This window comes from Selaginella moellendorffii, unplaced genomic scaffold, assembly GCF_000143415.4.
Source record: "Selaginella moellendorffii unplaced genomic scaffold, v1.0 SELMOscaffold_44, whole genome shotgun sequence".
In the NCBI taxonomy this organism is placed as follows: domain Eukaryota; kingdom Viridiplantae; phylum Streptophyta; class Lycopodiopsida; order Selaginellales; family Selaginellaceae; genus Selaginella; species Selaginella moellendorffii.
The window spans coordinates 1,351,448-1,371,290 of NW_003314305.1; the positions used below are offsets into that span (position 1 = coordinate 1,351,448).

The 19,843-nt window shown below is 47.2% G+C and overlaps 2 protein-coding genes and 1 long non-coding RNA gene across 9 annotated transcripts; 2 read left to right on the forward strand and 1 right to left on the reverse strand.

Moving 5' to 3' along the window:
- Window positions 1–304: 304 nt before the first annotated feature.
- On the forward strand, window positions 305–11,064 carry LOC9648091 (pentatricopeptide repeat-containing protein At1g74750). 5 transcript variants are annotated; one of them, XM_024685417.1, is made up of 12 exons: window positions 5,494–5,836; window positions 5,895–5,974; window positions 6,020–6,707; window positions 6,809–6,869; window positions 6,949–7,071; window positions 7,126–7,375; window positions 7,430–7,553; window positions 7,614–7,814; window positions 7,868–8,019; window positions 8,077–8,287; window positions 8,338–8,608; window positions 8,662–11,064. In XM_024685417.1, exon 12 carries the CDS (start codon window positions 8,743–8,745, stop codon window positions 10,939–10,941), a length of 2,199 nt encoding a protein of 732 aa, XP_024541185.1. In that variant the 5' UTR covers window positions 5,494–5,836; window positions 5,895–5,974; window positions 6,020–6,707; window positions 6,809–6,869; window positions 6,949–7,071; window positions 7,126–7,375; window positions 7,430–7,553; window positions 7,614–7,814; window positions 7,868–8,019; window positions 8,077–8,287; window positions 8,338–8,608; window positions 8,662–8,742; the 3' UTR covers window positions 10,942–11,064. The 5 variants fall into 5 exon arrangements, with proteins under 5 accessions (XP_024541186.1, XP_024541185.1, XP_024541184.1 ...); XM_024685416.1 differs by having other exon boundaries at window positions 6,949–7,375; window positions 7,861–8,019; XM_024685414.1 differs by having other exon boundaries at window positions 6,949–7,375.
- LOC112350004 lies at window positions 2,963–14,929 on the reverse strand. 3 transcript variants are annotated; one of them, XM_024685420.1, is made up of 3 exons: window positions 14,605–14,929; window positions 11,512–12,151; window positions 2,963–3,113 (listed from the first exon to the last, which is right to left on the reverse strand). In XM_024685420.1, coding segments are annotated over exons 1-3 (951 nt in total). In that variant the 5' UTR covers window positions 14,915–14,929; the 3' UTR covers window positions 2,963–3,112. The 3 variants fall into 3 exon arrangements, with proteins under 3 accessions (XP_024541188.1, XP_024541189.1, XP_024541187.1); XM_024685421.1 differs by lacking the exons at window positions 2,963–3,113; window positions 11,512–12,151 and adding an exon at window positions 13,854–14,533; XM_024685419.1 differs by lacking the exons at window positions 2,963–3,113; window positions 11,512–12,151 and adding an exon at window positions 13,854–14,545.
- Window positions 14,930–14,985: 56 nt separating this feature from the next.
- LOC112350007 lies at window positions 14,986–15,502 on the forward strand. The gene is made up of 2 exons (XR_002993605.1): window positions 14,986–15,362; window positions 15,412–15,502. It is a non-coding gene; the product is annotated as an uncharacterized LOC112350007 (long non-coding RNA).
- Window positions 15,503–19,843: the final 4,341 nt, after the last annotated feature.

A 19,843-nucleotide genomic window follows, 5' to 3' on the forward strand; every position in this document is an offset into this window, starting at 1 on the left:
CTATCAGCGAATGACATGAACAGTTTACAATGAATCGCTTGGGACGAACCGAAAGAGAACACAGCTACTTCAAATACAGTGGTTCTACTCCTGATACTTTCCGAGATTTAACTCCGGCTCAAGCTGCTGCTGCTGCTGCTGAATCGCGGCTCTTGCGACTACAGGCCAACGCTTGTCTATAGATTCTTTGTAAGTACTTTCTGTTGCATGTCCGGATTCTGAACCTTCGTATTTTCTGGCAGAGAAGGAACATTCTTTAGTCAAACGATGAGCTTTCGGTAAGTTTTTCTGTTGGCGAGGGGTTTAGCTAGCTAGCAACAGAGATGGGTGCCAAGTTTCAGCCCCTTCCTCGCTTCTACTGGACGAAGGCTGCGATCAGAGACCTGTGCCGGGACGACGATCTCTACGTGAAGACGTAGTATGGTAGGAAGTTGAGGCCGCCGCCTCGTCCGCGACTAAGTCGAGAGCAGGAACGCTTTGTTCACACAGACCCTCAAGCAGGCTTGGATAGAATCAGTGGGCAGTGGGTAGCACTCCAACACCAGCTCGGGAAGAAGCAGGAAGGCACCTACATGGGTCCGATTCTGGGTCACAAGCAATACAGGTGCGAGCTCCATCTTCACAGGGGACAGAAGCAATGGAATGTCCATGCAGTCGGGGACAAGTTTCTGGTCTACGAGACACTTCCTCCTGCGACCGACACCGGTGATGATCCTCCGGTGCTTTGTGGTCGCGACAAGTTCGTCATTGGTCGGCCTCTGTCACTAGACAACCGGGCGACGAATGTTTCCTCGTCGTGGAACTCGTTTCCAGTGTGGAGCTTGCCAAAAGAAGGCAAGGAGGGAACGATCGCTCTGCCGGGGAACTATATGGTGCCGAGCAGTAAGGTGGCGCTGCCGGGTTTAGTTCCAGGCAGGGGAGCGCTAGTCTTCGATGCCTTGTACGAGACTGTGAAGGAAGGAGGAGTGAGCTGGAGCTCCGAGATGGTTGAGAAGCTGGACAGGCTCAAGCATGGGATAATGCACCCCCACCAGGTCTGCGTGGTTCTCAAGAAGATCAAGCACGACGCATCTCTCTCGCTCAAGCTCTTTACGTGGGCCAAGACGATCCCAGGCTTCAAGCACGACTTGGTAAACTACTCGACGATGATCATGATCTTGGGAGATGACGGGAACTATCTCATGGCCGAGGCACTTTTTGTTGAGATCCAGGAGCTCGGGCTTCGCCTTGACACGTTTGCAGTGAACAACATGATCCGCTGCTACACAAGAGTGAACCGGATCCAGGAAGCTCTCGACCTCTACAGTAAGATGCCATACTTTGGCTGTCACCCGGACAATTGCACCTTCGGCCTCCTCATCGACTGGTGCGGCAAGTTCGGCTCCCGGAAGGAGCTCCAACGGATCTTCCTCGACTTGAGAGCCTCCCCCCGCAATGCCGACGCGCAGACGTTCAACACAATGATCCACAACTTCTGCAAGCAGCGGGACTTCGCAAACGCCAGGGAAGCCGCCAACCAGATGAAAGCCTGGGGGATTCCATTCTCCTCTGCAACGTACGCCATCCTCATCCACATGTACGCCAAGGCTCGAGACTCGAAAGCAGCGGCAGAGCTCTACGCGGACTACCTCCGCTCCGGCCTAGAGCCAAACTTGATCGTCTACAACAACGTGATACTGAGTTACGGTTCCAGCGGCTTCCCTGGCCATGCGCAGAACATCCTGGGTGATATACGAAAGGCCGGCCTCGCTCCAGATCGATTCACGTACTGCACGCTCATAAGTTCGTGGGCGAGAGCCGGAGCTATGCTGCAAGCCCGGCGATGGTTCAACAAAGCCTGCAAGACGAAGGCCGGTCCAAGCATCGAGATGTGCAACGCGCTCATCGATGGCTACCTCAAGGCCCGAGAAGTGGAACCGGCTAAGTTCATCCTCACCAAAGTCATGCCGGAGAGAGGCGTGGAGCCGACGCTGCAAACGTACACGATCCTCCTGGGCCACTACACGAGCAGCGTCAAGGTGGCGGACTCGAGAGCAGTGAGAGAGATGATGAAGTCGTCCTCGAAACCACCACCACTACCAGCAGCAGCAGCAGCAGCAGCAGGAGGAGGAGGAGGAGGAGATGATCATCCTGGCGTGGACGAGTTCCTGAACGAGATCCTGCAAGGCCTCCGCGCGATCAAGGAGCTCAAGAGCTACTCGAGGGAGTTTTTCCGCAAGCTGAGGATGGACAAGCCTCCTCGCTGGGGGCGATGGCTGGCGGACGCTCTCGTCAACCATCTCCACTGCTTTGGCTACGCTCGCGAGGCCTTCTACGTGTGGGAGGGGGTCTCCTCCACAGAGCTCTACCCGAGAGGGATCTGGGAGGACTGGCAGGGAGCGTGGTTTATCTGGCTCCAGGATATGAGCTCCGGGACTGCGATGGTGGCGCTCACCAGTGTGTCCAGGCGGAAGCTCGCGCGGGGATTCGAGAGGCCGGAGCGAGTGATCATCGTGTGTGGCTACGCGTCGGACAAGAGCAAGGAGGTGACCCATGCGGTGAACAGGACGCTGGTGGCTCTAGACTCGCCGTTTGAGCCTTTCATCTCTATGGGGAGATTTATGTGCGAGGGGAACTTGTTTAGAGACTGGCTGTGGGAGAAGCAAGTTGCTATAGAGCTCACCATGGATGCTTAGAATTAATATGTAATTAGCGCATTAATGGGAGGGTAAAAAGGACAAAGATTCGTTGGATCTATCCTTTTGCTTTGCTTTTTCTTAAGCTAGGAATTTTCTTAGGCTGCAAATTAGCACTTATGGATGTGATATGGCAAGAGCGAGCCTTATGTTGTTTCAACTCAGGAAGCTGATGAGCTGAACACCAATGCATTGTGATGTATGATTGAGATCTATAACATAGACTATTGGGAAAGTAAACATTATGGTTTGTTTGGAACTTCTTTGAAAGTGCAAGACTACAAAGAGATTGCAGACAACAAGTTGCGTTGTCAAACTTTATATATATAATATATATATATACATTTCAAGTACCCGTTATTTAAACAACGATGCCCAGAGCTGTTTATTTTATAAATACTGCATCATCTTCTAGGCAAGCTGGAGTAGATCATCCTCCTTGACGCACAGCTGGTGCCCCCGACGGTTGTAGAGCTTGCAACCTTCCCTGAGTGGCTTCTTGCAAGTGTGGCAAGAGTTGAAGTCGAGCGCAACACTTTTTGGACCTGGGCAGACATAGGAAGCAAACCCACATTCGAGCGTGCAGGCTTTACCAGGTCCTGAGACGCATACTGATTTGCCATGCCCCAAGTCCATGCAACCTTGAGGAATGGTGCAACAAGTAGCGCAGCTGCCTGGCTTCCAAGGATGGACAGTGCCTCCACAAATCTCCACGGCATCCTTCAAGCAGGAGTTGTCATCACCATTTGGCAGTGGTGCACCAGTCTTTAAATTGTAGAGATGACAGCCATTCGAAGGCTCCTTATCCGGTGGGAGCACAGAAATTGGAATTCGGTTAGTTCCTCGGGATGGGCAGACTTTGATTTTTGGTGGATGACAAATTAAGGGGCAAGGACGAAAAGGGGAGGTGCCACCAAGACAAACTGGACTGCCAGTTCCAGGCTCGAGATATATGCATCCAGCCTCAAGCGCACAGCAACTGGAGCATCCGTCGAGAGTGACAACAGCATCACTACAAACCTGGAGACGATGGCTGCTGGCTGCAAAATCATCTTGACAAGGCATTCAAGAAGTCAGTCCTGAAAGAAAGAATCAAAACTTGGAGATCAACCTGCAGATATCAGAAGTAGCTGAAAGCTTAGGATAGTGAGGAACAAGAATGAAGCTGCCATGTTGTTGTGGTGCTGAACCTCGGGCTGTTTGGATTTATAGTCAGACAGAGTCTTATCTATGTGATGACTTGGCATCTGATCGATCTCTACAAAATCTCACGTTTTTTCCGGACTTGAAAGTTGCGTATGGATTGTACTGATCGGGGGCCACCTAGCCTGACTCTCTGTGGTGAAACAACTCATATACTTCCAGAGAAGTGTCCCATCAGTATTTTGATTAGGGCGACGTGGCCGGAATGAATTTCCACGTTGGTTAGCGGCATGCCACGTCATAATAGACGAAGCGGCCATGGCAGGGCTGCTTGGCCATGGCGCTTCTTTCAACGTGGCCAGGCTGGGAGCACTAGGGTAGCAGCTCACAGCGCTGCCACAGTAATGTGCTATCCGATCGATCGATCTTGGTCTCGGGTTTAGCTTCTAGAGGTTTCCGGCTTCGCCACAGCTAGTGGTTTCTTCCTCCGGCCTATGGCACCGCTAGAAAATCCTCCAAACCGACTCAGCCCTTGAAGAACAGATCGAGATTTAGGAGGAACAAGAGATTGCACGAAAGGTCTTGCGTTGGGAGCTCGACCGGTGCCTAGCTGCTCTATGGAAGATTTGCCGTTCAAACGGAGAGTGCTCATGAGATTGAGCTCCATCTATAAATTCAATCCTTTATGAGATATGAGTGCCACGTCTGCATTTGACAAGGTGATGCCGCGATTCAAATTTCTGGCGCTTGGATGCCCGGTGCCTCAGCATGGGTAATACCATATGTATTGAAATATCACATATTGAATGATTTTGGAACAGCTTATGCACAACAAGGGAACTCTTTTGATTATATATACACATTTGTGGGCTCAGCTGGAGGCATTTACAATATACAAATTGATTTCCTTGTCCTAATTTTAATCTTGGATTCCCCTTCTTTTGCCAATGTCAAAATTACTTTTGCCTGTTGAACTTTACTAGACCAAAGACAAGAAATCCATTTGCATCCATTGCATTGTGGTTTAATGCATTTAGTTGTTGGGTGTTACATGTATACTTATTCTTTCAAAGCCTAGAAAAAAAAAATCATTTGCTATAATCATACTCCTTTACCTTTTTCTAGAATATAATCTAAACCTTAAACCCTAAACCCGTGGCAAAATTGAAGGCAACAGGTCTTGTGTGACTTTAAGAATTGCATGCAGTAACAACTGGATCAATCAAGTGGTTGAGATCAAAATCTTCAAATTCTATAATAAGCCAAAACATGAGACTCATGAGGTATTGGCTTGTAGTATTTATTTCCAAAGGCAATTACTGAAGCCTGGTGATTCAAGGCAAAAAATTGATGCCCTTTTGGCCCTTTTTGAGCCATTTTACATGGGTGTTTTTAAAAATGCCCTTTAAATATTAGGTAAAAATTACCAAAATTTCTTTTACGTGAAGGATGCGCTTCTATATAGCCCTTTTGTTCAAGGGCAATAAAATAAAATATTCTTTCAGAATATTTTTCTCTTTCTTAATGGACAATGAATATTCCGAATTAAATGAGCAAGGAGTCTCGATGACTCTCTCAATTGATTAGAATTTGGATCGCATGCCATAGTTGTCTTGTTTAAGTTTTACACAGAAGAAATTGAAAGGGCAACAAGAGTCATCATTCAGTTCTCATACTGTACATTCAATCTTTTCTATTTCCATGCATTTACTTGTAGATCTTAGGAAAAAAGTACATCCTTTCTTCCCTTTCTAGGCCCCCATTGCCACAGCTCGCCATGATTGTCCAGATCTGCGGTAGAATCCAGTGCGGGATTGATTGCTCAGGCTCTTTAGCCCGGGATTTCTTCGACTGGATGGCTTCACCTCTCGCAATACCATTGATGCATGAGTGCGTGGAAGCAAATGTTCCAGCGGTGCTGTTGGCATGATCGTCGTATTGGAGGGCTTGGTTCTCATCCACCAGCTGAGAATCTGGGCAGGCAGGGCAGATCGAGCTCCCACAGCTCCAGAAAATTGGTAAGATATCTTCTAACTTATCAATCGACGTGCAAAACTCATGAAGCTCCTCTTGCAGGAAGGAACAAGCCGAGCTTCCACTATCTCGCCGCCGAATCGACAGCCAACTGCGACTAGTTCTAGCGGAGGAAAGCCTTGGTACGTTCTTCTTTTAAACTGGGAACTGACAAAGTTTCTATCCAGTTCTTAGTTCCAGACGCTAGACTTCGATGCAATGAAAGAGAGAAGAGAGAATCTGGACAGTCTTAAGCCCAAGATCGTTGACATGGTTGTCAAGAAGATGAAGCATAACACATATCTCTCGCTCGATTTCTTTACGCTGGCCATGAGAATCTCCAGCTTCCGGCACGACGTGGTGATGGTCATGATCCTTGGAGTCGATGGCAACTATCTTGGTGATCACAGACATGCCCCGTGGAAACGATCTCTATGTGAAGACGAGGAAGCTGTGGCCGCCACATCGTCCGAGACAGCAGAAAGACCCCCAAGTAGGCTTGGATAGATTCAGCATGGTAGCAGTCCAACACCAGCTCGGGAGGAAGACTTAAACAGCCTACAAGAAGGAAAGCAACTCCGTGGATCTGATCATGAGTCTTTTATAGGCAACAACACGAGCAATGCGTGAAGGGGGCCAGAGAAGCTATTGAGAAGTACTCATTAGGTGCTGGTCGACCTCAAGTTCTTACTAAGCCAGGAGTTGGATGCTCTCCATGAGACTCGTGACCACGTACTGAGTCGCTTACTTGAAATGGATGGCGGGATGCAGAATCCGAATCCCGATTATGTGCAGCGCGCTGGACAATGTTCCCAGTGCCAGCCTAGACACACTGGGATAACCTGTGCTCATTGTGCTATTGATCTCATGTTTCAGGTACAATCTACTTCTTTCTTGTGTGGATAAACAGAAATATGCAAATAGGCGATTTTACTTGACGTCCCGAGCAGCTGAATTAGATGGCATTGTTACTGCAGAAGACGCCTTTGTTTCTCAAGTACGTTCACAGGCAGGAGAAAAGGAGCAGCAGTAGCTGCGGTAAGGCAACTTCTTTTTGTTTTTCTAACTTTTTTCTTTTGTTTTTCTTTCCTTCGAGCTTAAATATTTCTTTTCACAGGTTACGCACAGATGTTCTGAAACGGAAATGGTTTTAAAAATTTTACTTGCATACATGAAAGCGGAAACGAACCTTGAGGAGGATGAGATAGAAGCCGCAAAGAAGCACCTCGAGTACCTTGAAGTAAACACTCCTGTGCTTATTTGTAAGTCTGTTTGACAAACCGTGTCAATTCAGGCATTGCGTAGCGAATATGCAGCGGCGAGACGCTTGACAACAGCACAACAATTAGTTCTAACTGCATTGGACGAGCTGAGCATGTCGACAACAAGGCTATGTTTGCTTGCAAGGTGCCAAGGCTGCAGACGGCAATCCTTTTGGTGATGAAGGCTACGAGATAGCAATTAGAAACGCGGCGCTTACCAACGAAAAATTTGTTGCTGTTGAGAATCTATCTCGTGTGAAGAGGCAGCTCAGATACTTGAAGGTATTAGGCTTAAGTTTTCTTCTATTCGCAGCTCCTCTCATTTCCGGATTGCAGGGTCTAAGGAATAAGAAGGACGAGGGGCATAACAGTTTGGAAGGAGAAATTTGCCCAGTTTGCCACGATGGCATAGAATCTGGAGCAATGGTCCTTCCGTGCGGCCATTTGCTTTGTGGCAAGTGTAAGTTTTTGGTGTCTTACTTTGTTGGTTTCCTGAGCAAATCTTCATTTTACTTCGCAGGTTTGAATCTTATTGTGGACCGCCAGAAAGCACCAGCTAACGGTGCTGATTTCAAGCGCATTGCATGTCCAACGTGCAGACAACAGACTTATGTCTCTAATATATGCTGAAGCGGCTTCTTCGAAAATTGCTGAAATCCTCCAGGAAGAAGAAGAGGACGAAGAAAAATCTATAACCGTGGCAGGGTCGTACGGAACAAAGGTAATCTCGCTTTGTCGTCTGCTTTTTATTTTAATTCTTTTGCAAGTTTGAAGATTGAAGCTGTCGTCAGAAGAATTCTTAGTCTGAAAGAAGACGATCCGTTTGTGACAATTCTTGTGTTCTCGACGTGGCAAGAAGTGCTGGACTTGTTAGAACACGCACTGAAGAGCAACAAGCTCAGCTGGGTTCGATTAAAGCAGCGCAGGTAACATCGATAATCTGTTTTACTTTTACTCATGTGCTCGTTTTGTGTTTTTCACAGACAAATGGGTTCTTCCATCTTGGAATTTAAGAAGGAGAACATCCAAGTCATGTTACTGCCCACACAACATGGTGCCAATGGCCTGAACTTAATAGAGGCCCAACACGTTATTTTGGTGGAGCCTTTGCTCAATCCGGCAGTAGAAGCTCAGGCTATCAATCGAGTCCACCGGATTGGCCAACGTCTAAAGACACTTGTACATAGATTCATTGTAAGTTACGTACGTTTCTTCTGTTTTCCAATTACTGACGACATTTCCAGATACGTAACACTGTGGAGGAGAACATCTACAAAATGAGCCAGCAGAAGACGAACCTCCTTCCAATGAAACAAAAAGAGCAGCCTCTTTCAGCAAATGACATGAACAGCTTACTAGCTTGGGACGAACTGAAAGAGAACACATCTACTTCAAACACCCCCAGTGGTTCTACTCCTGATACTTTCCGAGATTTAACTCCGGCTCAAGCTGCTGCTGCTGCTGCTGAATCGCGGCTCTTGTGACTACAGGCCAACGCTTGCCTATAGATTCCTTGTAAGTACTTTCTCTTGCATGTCCGGATTCTGAACCTTTGTATTTTCTAGCAGAGAAGGAACATTCTTTAATCGAAAGATGAGCTTTCGGTAAGTTTTTCTTTTGGCGAGGGGTTTAGCTAGCTAGCAACAGAGATGGGTGCCAAGTTTCAGCCCCTTCCTCGCTTCTACTGGACGAAGGAACAGATTGCTGCGATCAGAGACCTGTGCCGTGACGACGATCTCTACGTGAAGACGAAGTATGGTAGGAAACTGAGGCCGCCGCCTCGTCCGCGACTAAGTCGAGAGCAGGAACGCTTTGTTCGCGCAGACCCTCAAGCAGGCTTGGATAGAATCAGTGGGCAGTGGGTAGCACTCCAACACCAGCTCGGGAAGAAGCCTTACACAGCCGAGGAGCAGGAAGGCAACTACGTGGGTCCGATTCTGGGTCACAAGCAATACAGGTGCGAGCTCCATCTTCACAGGGGACAGAAGCAGTGGAATGTCCATGCAGTCGGGGACAAGTTTCTGGTCTACGAGACACTTCCTCCCGCGACCGACACCGGTGATGATCCTCCGGTGCTTTGTGGTCGCGACAAGTTCGTCATTGGTCGCCCTCTGTCAGTAACAATGGACAACCGGGCGACAAATGTTTCCTCGTCATGGAACTCGTTTCCAGTGTGGAGCTTGCCAGAAGAAGGCAAAGAGGGAACGATCGGGAACTATATGGTGCCGAGCAGTAAGGTGGCGCTGCCGGGTTTAGTTCCAGGCAAAGGAGCGCTAGTCTTCGATGCCTTGTACGAGACTGTGAAGGAAGGAGGAGCGAGCTGGAGCTCCGAGATGGTTGAGAAGCTGGACAGGCTCAAGCGTGGGATAACGCACCCCCACCAGGTCTGCGTGGTTCTCAAGAAGATCAAGCACGACGCATCTCTCTCGCTCAAGCTCTTTACGTGGGCCAATACGATCCCAGGCTTCAAGCACGACTTGGTAAACTACTCGACGATGATCATGATCTTGGGAGATGACGGGAACTATCTCATGGCCGAGGCGCTTTTTGTTGAGATACAGGAGCTCGGGCTTCGCCTTGACACGTTTGCAGTGAACAACATGATCCGCTGCTACACAAGAGTGAACCGGATCCAGGAAGCTCTCGACCTCTACAGGAAGATGCCATACTTTGGCTGTCACCCGGACAATTGCACCTTCGGCCTCCTCATCGACTGGTGCGGCAAGTTCGGCTCCCGGAAGGAGCTCCAACGGATCTTCCTCGACTTGAGAGCCTCCCCCCACAATGCCGACGCGCAGACGTTCAACACAATGATCCACAACTTCTGCAAGCAGCGGGACTTCGCAAACGCCAGGGAAGCTGCCAACCAGATGAAAGCCTGGGGGATTCCATTCTCCTCTGCAACGTACGCCATCCTCATCCACATGTACGCCAAGGCTCGAGACTCGAAAGCAGCGGCAGAGCTCTACGCGGACTACCTCCGCTCCGGCCTAGAGCCAAACTTGATCGTCTACAACAACGTGATACTGAGTTACGGTTCCAGCGGCTTCCCTGGCCATGCGCAGAACATCCTGGGTGATATACGAAAGGCCGGCCTCGCTCCAGATCGATTCACGTACTGCACGCTCATAAGTTCGTGGGCGAGAGCCGGAGCTATGCTGCAAGCCCGGCGATGGTTCAACAAAGCCTGCAAGACGAAGGCCGGTCCAAGCATCGAGATGTGCAACGCGCTCATCGATGGCTACCTCAAGGCCCGAGAAGTGGAACCGGCTAAGTTCATCCTCACCAAAGTCATGCCGGAGAGAGGCATGGAGCCGACGCTGCAAACGTACACGATCCTCCTGGGCCACTACACGAGCAGCGTCAAGGTGGCGGACTCGAGAGCAGTGAGAGAGATGATGAAGTCGTCCTCGAAACCAGCAGCAGCAGCAGCAGGAGGAGGAGGAGGAGGAGGAGATGATCATCCCGGCGTGGACGAGTTCCTGAACGAGATCCTGCAAGGCCTCCGCGCGATCAAGGAGCTCAAGAGCTACTCGAGGGAGTTTTTCCGCAAGCTGAGGATGGACAAGCCTCCTCGCTGGGGGCGATGGCTGGCGGATGCTCTCGTCAACCATCTCCACTGCTTTGGCTACGCTCGCGAGGCCTTCTACGTGTGGGAGGGTGTCTCCTCCACAGAGCTCTACCCGAGAGGGATCTGGGAGGACTGGCAGGGAGCGTGGTTTATCTGGCTCCAGGATATGAGCTCCGGGACTGCGATGGTGGCGCTCACCAGTGGATTGATCGTGTCCAGGCGGAAGCTCGCGCGGGGATTCGATAGGCCGGAGCGAGTGATCATCGTGTGTGGCTAAGAGCAAGGAGGTGACCCATGCGGTGAACAGGACGCTGGTGGCTCTAGACTCGCCGTTTGAGCCTTTCATCTCTATGGGGAGATTTATGTGCGAGGGGAACTTGTTTAGAGACTGGCTGTGGGAGAAGCAAGTTGCTATAGAGCTCACCATGGATGCTTATATGTAATTAGCGCATTAGTGGGATGGTAAAAAGGACCAAGATTCGTTGGATCTAGCCTTTTGCTTTGCTTTATTTTTTCTTAAGTTCAGGTATTTAGGATTTTTCTTAGGCTGCAAATTAGCACATGGATGTGATAAGGCAAGAGCGAGCCATATGTTGTTTCAACTCAGAGGAAGCTGATGAGCTGGTTATGCATGATTTGTCTCTGTGGAGATCTATAACATGGAATACTGGGAAAGTAACCATTATGCCTAGGTAAAGTTTGTTTGGAACTTCTTCATAAGTGCAAGATTACAAAGAGATTGCAGACAACAAGTCTCGTTGTCAAACTTTACATATGTAATATATATACATTATTTAAACAACCATGCCCAGAGCTGTTTATTTTATATAAATACAGCATCATCTTCTAGGCAAGCTGGAGTAGATCATCCTCCTTGACGCACAGCTGGTGCCCCTGACGGTTGTAGAGCTTGCAACCTTCCTTGAGTGGCTTCCTGCAAGTGTGGCAAGAGTTGAAGTCGAGCGCAACACTTTTTGGACCTGGGCAGACATAGGAAGCAGAGCCACATTTGAACGTGCAAGTTTTATCAGGTCCTGAGACGCATATCGATTTGCCATGCCCCAAGTCCAAGCAACCTTGAGGAATGCTGCAACAAGTAGCGCAGCTGCCTGGCGTCCAAGGATGGACAGTGCCTCCACAAATCTCCACGGCATCCTTCAAGCAGGAGTTGTCATCACCATTTGGCAGTGGTGCACCAGTCTTTAAATTGTAGAGATGACAGCCATTCGAAGGCTCCTTACCCGGTGGGAGCACAGAAATTGGAATTTGGTTAGTCCATCGGGATGGGCAGACTTTGATTTTTGGTGGAAGACAAATTGGGTGGCAAGGACGAAAAGGGGCGGTGCCACCAAGACAAACTGGACTGCCAGTTCCAGGCTCGAGATATATGCATCCAGCCTCAAGCGTACAGCAATTGGAGCATGCGTCCAGAGTGACAACAGCATCACTACAAACCTGGAGACGATGGCCGCTGGCTGCAAAATCATCTTGACAAGGCATTCAAGAAGTCAGTCCTGAAAGAAAGAATCAAAACTTGGAGATCAACCTGCAGATATCAGAAGTAGCTGAAAGCTTAGGATAGTGAGGAACAAGAATGAAGCTGCCATGTTGTTGTGGTGCTGAACCTCGGGCTGTTTGAATTTATAGTCACACAGTGGCATGCGATCGATCTCTACAAAAATCTCACGTTTTTTCCGGACTTGAAAGTTGCGTATGGATTGTACTGATCGGGGGCCACCTAGCCTGGCTCTCTGTGGTGAAACAAATCATATACTTCCAGAGAGGTGTCCCATCAGTAGTTTGATCGGTGAGGTCCGATGTGGCGCCCTTATTAGGGCGACGTGGCCGGAAATACAAAGGATTGCATGCCACGTCATAATAGACGAGGTTAGCGAAGCGGCCATGGCGGGGCTGCTCGGCCATGGCGGTTCTTTCAACGTGGCCAGGCTGGGAGCACTAGGGTAGCAGCTCACAGCGCTGTCACAGCAATGTGCTATCCGATCGATCGATCTGGGTCTCGGGTTTAGTTTCTAGAGGTTTCCGGCTTCTCCACAGCTAGTGGTTTCGTCCTCCGGCCTATGGCACCGCTAGAAAATCCTCCAAACCTTGAAGAACAGATCGAGATTTAGGAGCAGCGAGAGATTGCACGAAAGATCTTGCGTTGGGAGCTCGACCGCAATTCTGCCTAGCTGCTCTATCGAAGATTTGCAAGTCGAGCGTTCAAACAGAGTGCTCAAGAGATTGAGCTCCGTCCATAAATTCAATCCTTTCTGGGCTCCGACCAATGTGATGCCGCGATTCAAATTTCTGGCGCTTGGTGCCTCAACATGGGTAATACCATACGTATTGAAATATCACATATTGAATGATTTTGGAACAGCTCATGCACAACAAGGGAACTCTTTTGATTATATATACATATTTGTGCAGTTGGAGGCATTTATACAATATACAAATTGATTTCCTTGGATTTCTTGTCTTTGGTCTAGTAAAATTCAACATTGGCAAAAGAGAACTCCAAGATTAAAATCAGGACACCATTTGCATCCATTGCATTGTGGTTTAATGCATCTAGTTGTTGGGTGGTACATGTATACTTATTCTTTCAAAGCTAGAAAAAAAATTTCATTTGCTACATGCAATCTAAACCCTAAACCCTAAACCTTAAATAGACACGTGAAAAAAGGGTGGCAACCCTTCAATTTTGATTTTAATGATGCTCCAATAAGCCATTTATCTCTATGGGGAGATTTATGTGCGAGGGGAACTTGTTTAGAGACTGGCTGTGGGAGAAGCAAGTTGCTATAGAGCTCACCATGGATGCTTAGAATTAATATGTAATTAGTGCATTAATGGAAGGGTAAAAAGGACAAAGATTCGTTGGATCTAACCTTTTGCTTTGCTTTATTTTTTCTTCAAGTTCAGGTATTTAGAAATTTTCTTAGGCTGCAAATTAGCACGCCATATGTTGTTTCAACTCAGAGGAAGCTGATGAGCTGAACACCAATGCATTGTGATGTATGATTTGGCTCTGCGGAGATCTATAACATAGAATATTGGGAAAGTAAACATTATGCCTAGGTAAAGTTTGTTTGGAACTTCTTTGTAAGTGCAAGATTACAAGACAACAAGTTGCGTTGTCAAACTTTATATATATAATATATATATATACATTTCAAGTACCCGTTATTTAAACAACGATGCCCAGAGCTGTTTATTTTATAAATACTGCATCATCTTCTAGGCAAGCTGGAGTAGATCATCCTCCTTGACGCACAGCTGGTGCCCCCGACGGTTGTAGAGCTTGCAACCTTCCCTGAGTGGCTTCTTGCAAGTGTGGCAAGAGTTGAAGTCGAGCGCAACACTTTTTGGACCTGGGCAGACATAGGAAGCAAACCCACATTCGAGCGTGCAGGCTTTACCAGGTCCTGAGACGCATACTGATTTGCCATGCCCCAAGTCCATGCAACCTTGAGGAATGGTGCAACAAGTAGCGCAGCTGCCTGGCTTCCAAGGATGGACAGTGCCTCCACAAATCTCCACGGCATCCTTCAAGCAGGAGTTGTCATCACCATTTGGCAGTGGTGCACCAGTCTTTAAATTGTAGAGATGACAGCCATTCGAAGGCTCCTTATCCGGTGGGAGCACAGAAATTGGAATTCGGTTAGTTCCTCGGGATGGGCAGACTTTGATTTTTGGTGGATGACAAATTAAGGGGCAAGGACGAAAAGGGGAGGTGCCACCAAGACAAACTGGACTGCCAGTTCCAGGCTCGAGATATATGCATCCAGCCTCAAGCGCACAGCAACTGGAGCATCCGTCGAGAGTGACAACAGCATCACTACAAACCTGGAGACGATGGCTGCTGGCTGCAAAATCATCTTGACAAGGCATTCAAGAAGTCAGTCCTGAAAGAAAGAATCAAAACTTGGAGATCAACCTGCAGATATCAGAAGTAGCTGAAAGCTTAGGATAGTGAGGAACAAGAATGAAGCTGCCATGTTGTTGTGGTGCTGAACCTCGGGCTGTTTGGATTTATAGTCACACATAGTCCTGTCTATTTGATGACTTGGCATCCGATCGATCTCTACAAAAATCTCACGTTTTTTCCGGACTTGAAAGTTGCGTATGGATTGTACTGATCGGGGGCTAGCCTGACTGTCTCTGTGGTGATGTCCCATCAAGGTCCGATGTGGCGCCCTAATTAGGGCGACGTGCTGGAATACAATTTCCACGTTGGTTAGCGGCATGCCACGTCATAATAGACGAGGTTAGCGAAGCGGCCATGGCGGGGCTGCTCGGCCATGGCGCTTCTTTCAACGTGGCCACTAGGGTAGCAGCTCACAGCGCTGCCGCAGCAATGTGCTATCCGATCGATCGATCTTGGTCTCGGGTTTAGCTTCTAGAGGCTTCCGGCTTCTCCACAGCTAGTGGTTTCTTCCTCCGGCCTATGGCACCGCTAGAAAATCCTCCAAACTGACTCAGCCCAGATTTAGGAGCAGCAAGAGATTGCACGAAAGATCTTGCGTTGGGAGCTCGACCGCAATTCTGCCTAGCTGCTCTATCGAAGATTTGCAAGTCGAGCGTTCAAACAGAGTGCTCAAGAGATTGAGCTCCGTCCATAAATTCAATCCTTTCTGGGCTCCGACCAATGTGATGCCGCGATTCAAATTTCTGGCGCTTGGTGCCTCAACATGGGTAATACCATACGTATTGAAATATCACATATTGAATGATTTTGGAACAGCTTATGCACAACAAGGGAACTCTTTTGATTATATATACACATTTGTGGGCTCAGCTGGAGGCATTTACAATATACAAATTGATTTCCTTGTCCGGATTTTAATCTTGGAGTCCCTCTCTTTTGCCAATGTGAAAATTACTTTTGCCTGTTGAACTTTACTAGACCAAAGACAAGAAATCCATTTGCATCCATTGCATTGTGGTTTAATGCATCTAGTTGTTGGGTGCTACATGTATACTTATTCTTTCAAAGCCTAGAAAAAAAAAAATCATTTGCTGCATGTGATTAATCCTTTATCTTTTTTCTAGAATAAACCCTAAACCCTAAATAGACAGAACCATGTGAAAAAAGGGCTTCAATTTTGATTTTAATGATGAGAAAATTGCATGCAGTAACAACTGGATCAATCAAGTGGATGAGATCAAAATCTTCAAATTCTATAATAAGTCAAAACATGAAACTCATGAGGTATTGTCTTTTAGTATTTATTTCCAAAGGCAATTACTGAAAGGCAAAAAATTGATGCCCTTTTGGCCCTTTTTGAGCCATTTTACATGGGTGTTTTTTAAAAATGCCCTTTAAATGTTGGGCAAAAGTGCATATAGCTTTTTTTGTTCAAGGGCAATAAAATAAAATATTCTTTCAAAATAATTTTTTCTCTTTCTTAATGGACAATGAATATTTTGAATTAAATGAACAAGGAGTTGACAGTGTTTCTCTCAATGACATTTTCTCTCAATTAATTAGAATTTGGTTTGCATGTCATAGTTGTCTTGTTTAGAGCATAGTTTTACAGAAGAAAATGGAAGGGCAACAACACTCATCATCTAGTTCTTATACTATACATTCAATCTTTTTTATTTCCATGCATTTAATTTATAGATCTTAGGAAAAAAGTACATTCTTTCTTCCCTTTCTAGGTCCCCATTCATGATTGTCCATATCTGCGGTAGAATCCAGTGCGGGATTGATTGCTCAGGCTCTTTAGCCCGGGATTTCTTGGACTGGATGGCTTCACCTCTCTTGCAATACCATTGATGCATGAGTGCGTGGAAGCAAATGTTCCAGCGGTGCTGTCTGCATGATCGTCGTATTGGAGGGCTTCGTTCTCATCCACAGCTGAGAATCTGGGGAGGCAGGGCAGATCGAGCTCCCACAGCTCCAGAAAATTGGTAAGATATCTTCTAACTTATCAATCGACGTGCAAAACTCATGAAGCTCCTCTTGCAGGAAGGAACAAGCCGAGCTTCCACTATCTCGCCGCCGAATCCACAGCCCTCCAATACGTTCTTCTTTTAAACTGGGAACTGACAAAGTTTCTATCCAGTTCTTAGTTCCAGACGCTAGACTTCGATGCAATGAAAGAGAGAAGAGAGAATCTGGACAGTCTTAAGCCCAAGATCGTTGACATGGTTGTCAAGAAGATGAAGCATGACACATATCTCTCGCTCGATTTCTTTACGCTGGCCATGAGAATCTCCAGCTTCCGGCACGACGTGGTGATGGTCATGATCCTTGGAGTCGATGGCAACTATCTCATGGTGATCACAGACATGCCCCGTGGAAACGATCTCTATGTGAAGACGAGGAAGCTGTGGCCGCCACATCGTCCGAGACAGCAGAAAGACCCCCAAGTAGGCTTGGATAGATTCAGCATGGTAGCAGTCCAACACCAGCTCGGGAGGAAGACTTAAACAGCCTACAAGAAGGAAAGCAACTCCGTGGATCTGATCATGAGTCACAAGCAGTACAGGCAGGAGCTCCACCTTCACAGCAGGAAGGAGTGGAACGTCCATGCAGTCAGGGACAAGTTTCTGGTCTACGAGACACTTCCTCACGTGAGCGACACCAGTGATGATCCTTTGGTGCTTTGCAGTCATGACAAGATCGTCATTGTTCGGCCCTTGTCAGTAACAGTGGACAACCGGGCAAAGAATGTCTCGTGGAACTCGTTGGGCTTGCGGGAATGCAAAGAAGAAACGGAGAACTATACGGTGCCGAGCAGTAAGGAGAGTCAGTCGGGTTTAGTTCCAGGCAAAGGATGAAGGAAGGAGGAGGGATTTGCATGGCTTGCTTAGATTCTTACAAGCAGAGCCGTTTGACAATCATACTTGGTGGCAGCAAAGCTATAAAACATCCTTGCGAGGTACTATGTGTTTTTTCCTTTTTATTGTAAGTAACACTCGTTGCTCTCCAGGAAGGAAAAATGGGAGCAGTTGACTTTGCTCATTCCTTTTTCCGTGAGATTATGTGGCGGTCTATGAAGATCGATGTCATAGACCAGCTAGATATTCCTCCTCAAGAAGAGCGAATTACATGGCTCAAGTTTTCGGGTGTTGAGAACCACTTTTATAGGCAACAACACGAGCAATGCGTGAAGAGAGCCAGAGAAGCTATTGAGAAGTACTCATTAGGTGCTGGTCGACCTCTAAATCATATGAATACCTCAAAGTTAATGAACCCCTTGTTGAAGCTGCGACAAGCTTGTTGCCATCCTCAAGTGGGGAGTTCGGGAGTACGCTCGTTGCAGGCATCACCACGCTCATTGCAGGCCGATGGATGAAGTCTTGGAGGTAAGGAACCTTGGTATTAGAGTCTTCAGGTCCTAATTGAAAAAGCTAAAACTGAAGGAGAAGAAGCTCAACGAGATCTTGTTGATTCGTTGAACGGACTGGAAGGTCTGGCGATTATCGAGGAAAACATCCCCATGGCTGTCTCCATTGACCGAGAAGCACTAGCAGCCGCGGAGGAAAATGCGACTAATTTTGAAGTTGATCCGCTTCAGAAAGTCCATATTTTACACAATTTGGAAGAGTCACTCAGAAACTGCAAGGATGACGCATTGAGCAAAATTCCAAGAACTCTGAGGGATGATATGCTGATCAGTCAATGCGACGAATTACGAAGGAAGTACGTCAGTGGCCAGTATGCAAATCTTGCTGCGGCTCAGCACGCTGCACACAAAGAAGTATTATTGATTTCTTTTCAAAAAAGCCCTTCTTTATCCTGCAGATCAGTCTGATGATAAATCTTCAAGATGGAGCCACTGGTGGCTAGATGCTTTTGCATGGGTTCAAACATCGAGCAAACGAAGTGACCACCTATTGGAACGAATAAAGCACGGGCTGGAAGATGTAAATCGTGCTGGTGGTCGGAATGTTTCTAGTCTTTATCTTTCTTGGAAGGTACTCTACTGAGCATGTAGATACCACGACCTTAACGGCCTCAAGTTCTTACTAAGCCAGGAGTTGGATACTCTCCATGAGACTCGTGACCACGTTCTGAGCCGCTTAGTTGAAGTGGATGGCGGGATGCAGAATCCGAATCCCGATTATGTGCAGCGCGCTGGACAATGTTCCCAGTGCCAGCCTAGACACACTGGGATAATTGTGCTCATTGTGCGATTGATCTCATGTTTCAGGTACAATCTGCTTCTGTGGTTTCTGACATTGTCAGTGTGGATAAACAGAAATATGCAAATAGGCTATTTTACTTGACGTCCCGAGCAGCTGAATTAGATGGCATTGTTACTGCAGAAGACGCCTTTGTTTCTCAAGTATGTTCACTGGATAAGGGAAACAAGGAAACTGAGACGAACACAGGCAGGAGAAAAGGAGCAGCAGTAGCTGCGGTAAGGCAACTTCTTTTTGTTTTTTAAACTTTTTTCTTTTGTTTTTCTTTGCTTCGAGCTTAAATATTTCTTTTCACAAGTTACGCACAGATGTTCTGAAACGGAAATGGTTTTAAAAATTTTACTTGCATACATGAAAGCGGAAACGAACCACCTTGAAGTAAACACTCCTGTGCTTATTTGTAAGTCTTTGACAAACCATGTCAATTCAGGCATTGCGTAGCGAATATGCAGCGGCGAGACGCTTGACAATAGCACAACAATTAGTTCTAACTGAATTGGACGAGCTGAGCATGTCGACAACAAGGCTATGTTTGCAAGGTGCCAAGGCTGCAGACGGCAATCCTTTTGGTGATGAAGGCTACGAGATAGCAATTAGAAACGCGGAGCTTACCAACGAAAAATTTGTTGCTGTTGAGAATCTATCTCGTGTGAAGAGGCAGCTCAGATACTTGAAGGTATTAGGCTTAAGTTTTCTTCTATTCGCAGCTCCTCTCATTTCCGGATTGCAGGGTCTAAGGAATAAGAAGGACGAGGGGCATAACAGTTTGGAAGGAGAAATTTGCCCAGTTTGCCACGATGGCATAGAATCTGGAGCAATGGTCCTTCCATGCGGCCATTTGCTTTGTGGCAAGTGTAAGTTTTTGGTGTCTTACTTTGTTGGTTTCCTGAGCAAATCTTCATTTTATTTCGCAGGTTTGAATCTTATTGTGGACCGCCAGAAAGCACCAGCTAACGGTGCTGATTTCAAGCGCATTGCATGTCCAACGTAGCAGACTTATGTCTCTAATATTGCTTGTG

Bases quoted from the DNA above. Each gene is read 5' to 3' on its own strand.
- LOC112350004 (XM_024685420.1), bottom strand. From the start codon at position 14,914: ATGCCGCTAACCAACGTGGAAATTGTATTCCAGCACGTCGCCCTAATT. The intron at 12,152-14,604 runs GTTGATCTCCAA...TGCCTTGTCAAG, and splicing joins GCTACTTCTGATATCTGCAG to ATGATTTTGCAGCCAGCGGC.
- LOC9648091 (XM_024685418.1), top strand. From the start codon at position 324: ATGGGTGCCAAGTTTCAGCCCCTTCCTCGCTTCTACTGGACGAAG. The intron at 369-8,787 runs GCTGCGATCAGA...TACTGGACGAAG, and splicing joins CTCGCTTCTACTGGACGAAG to GAACAGATTGCTGCGATCAG.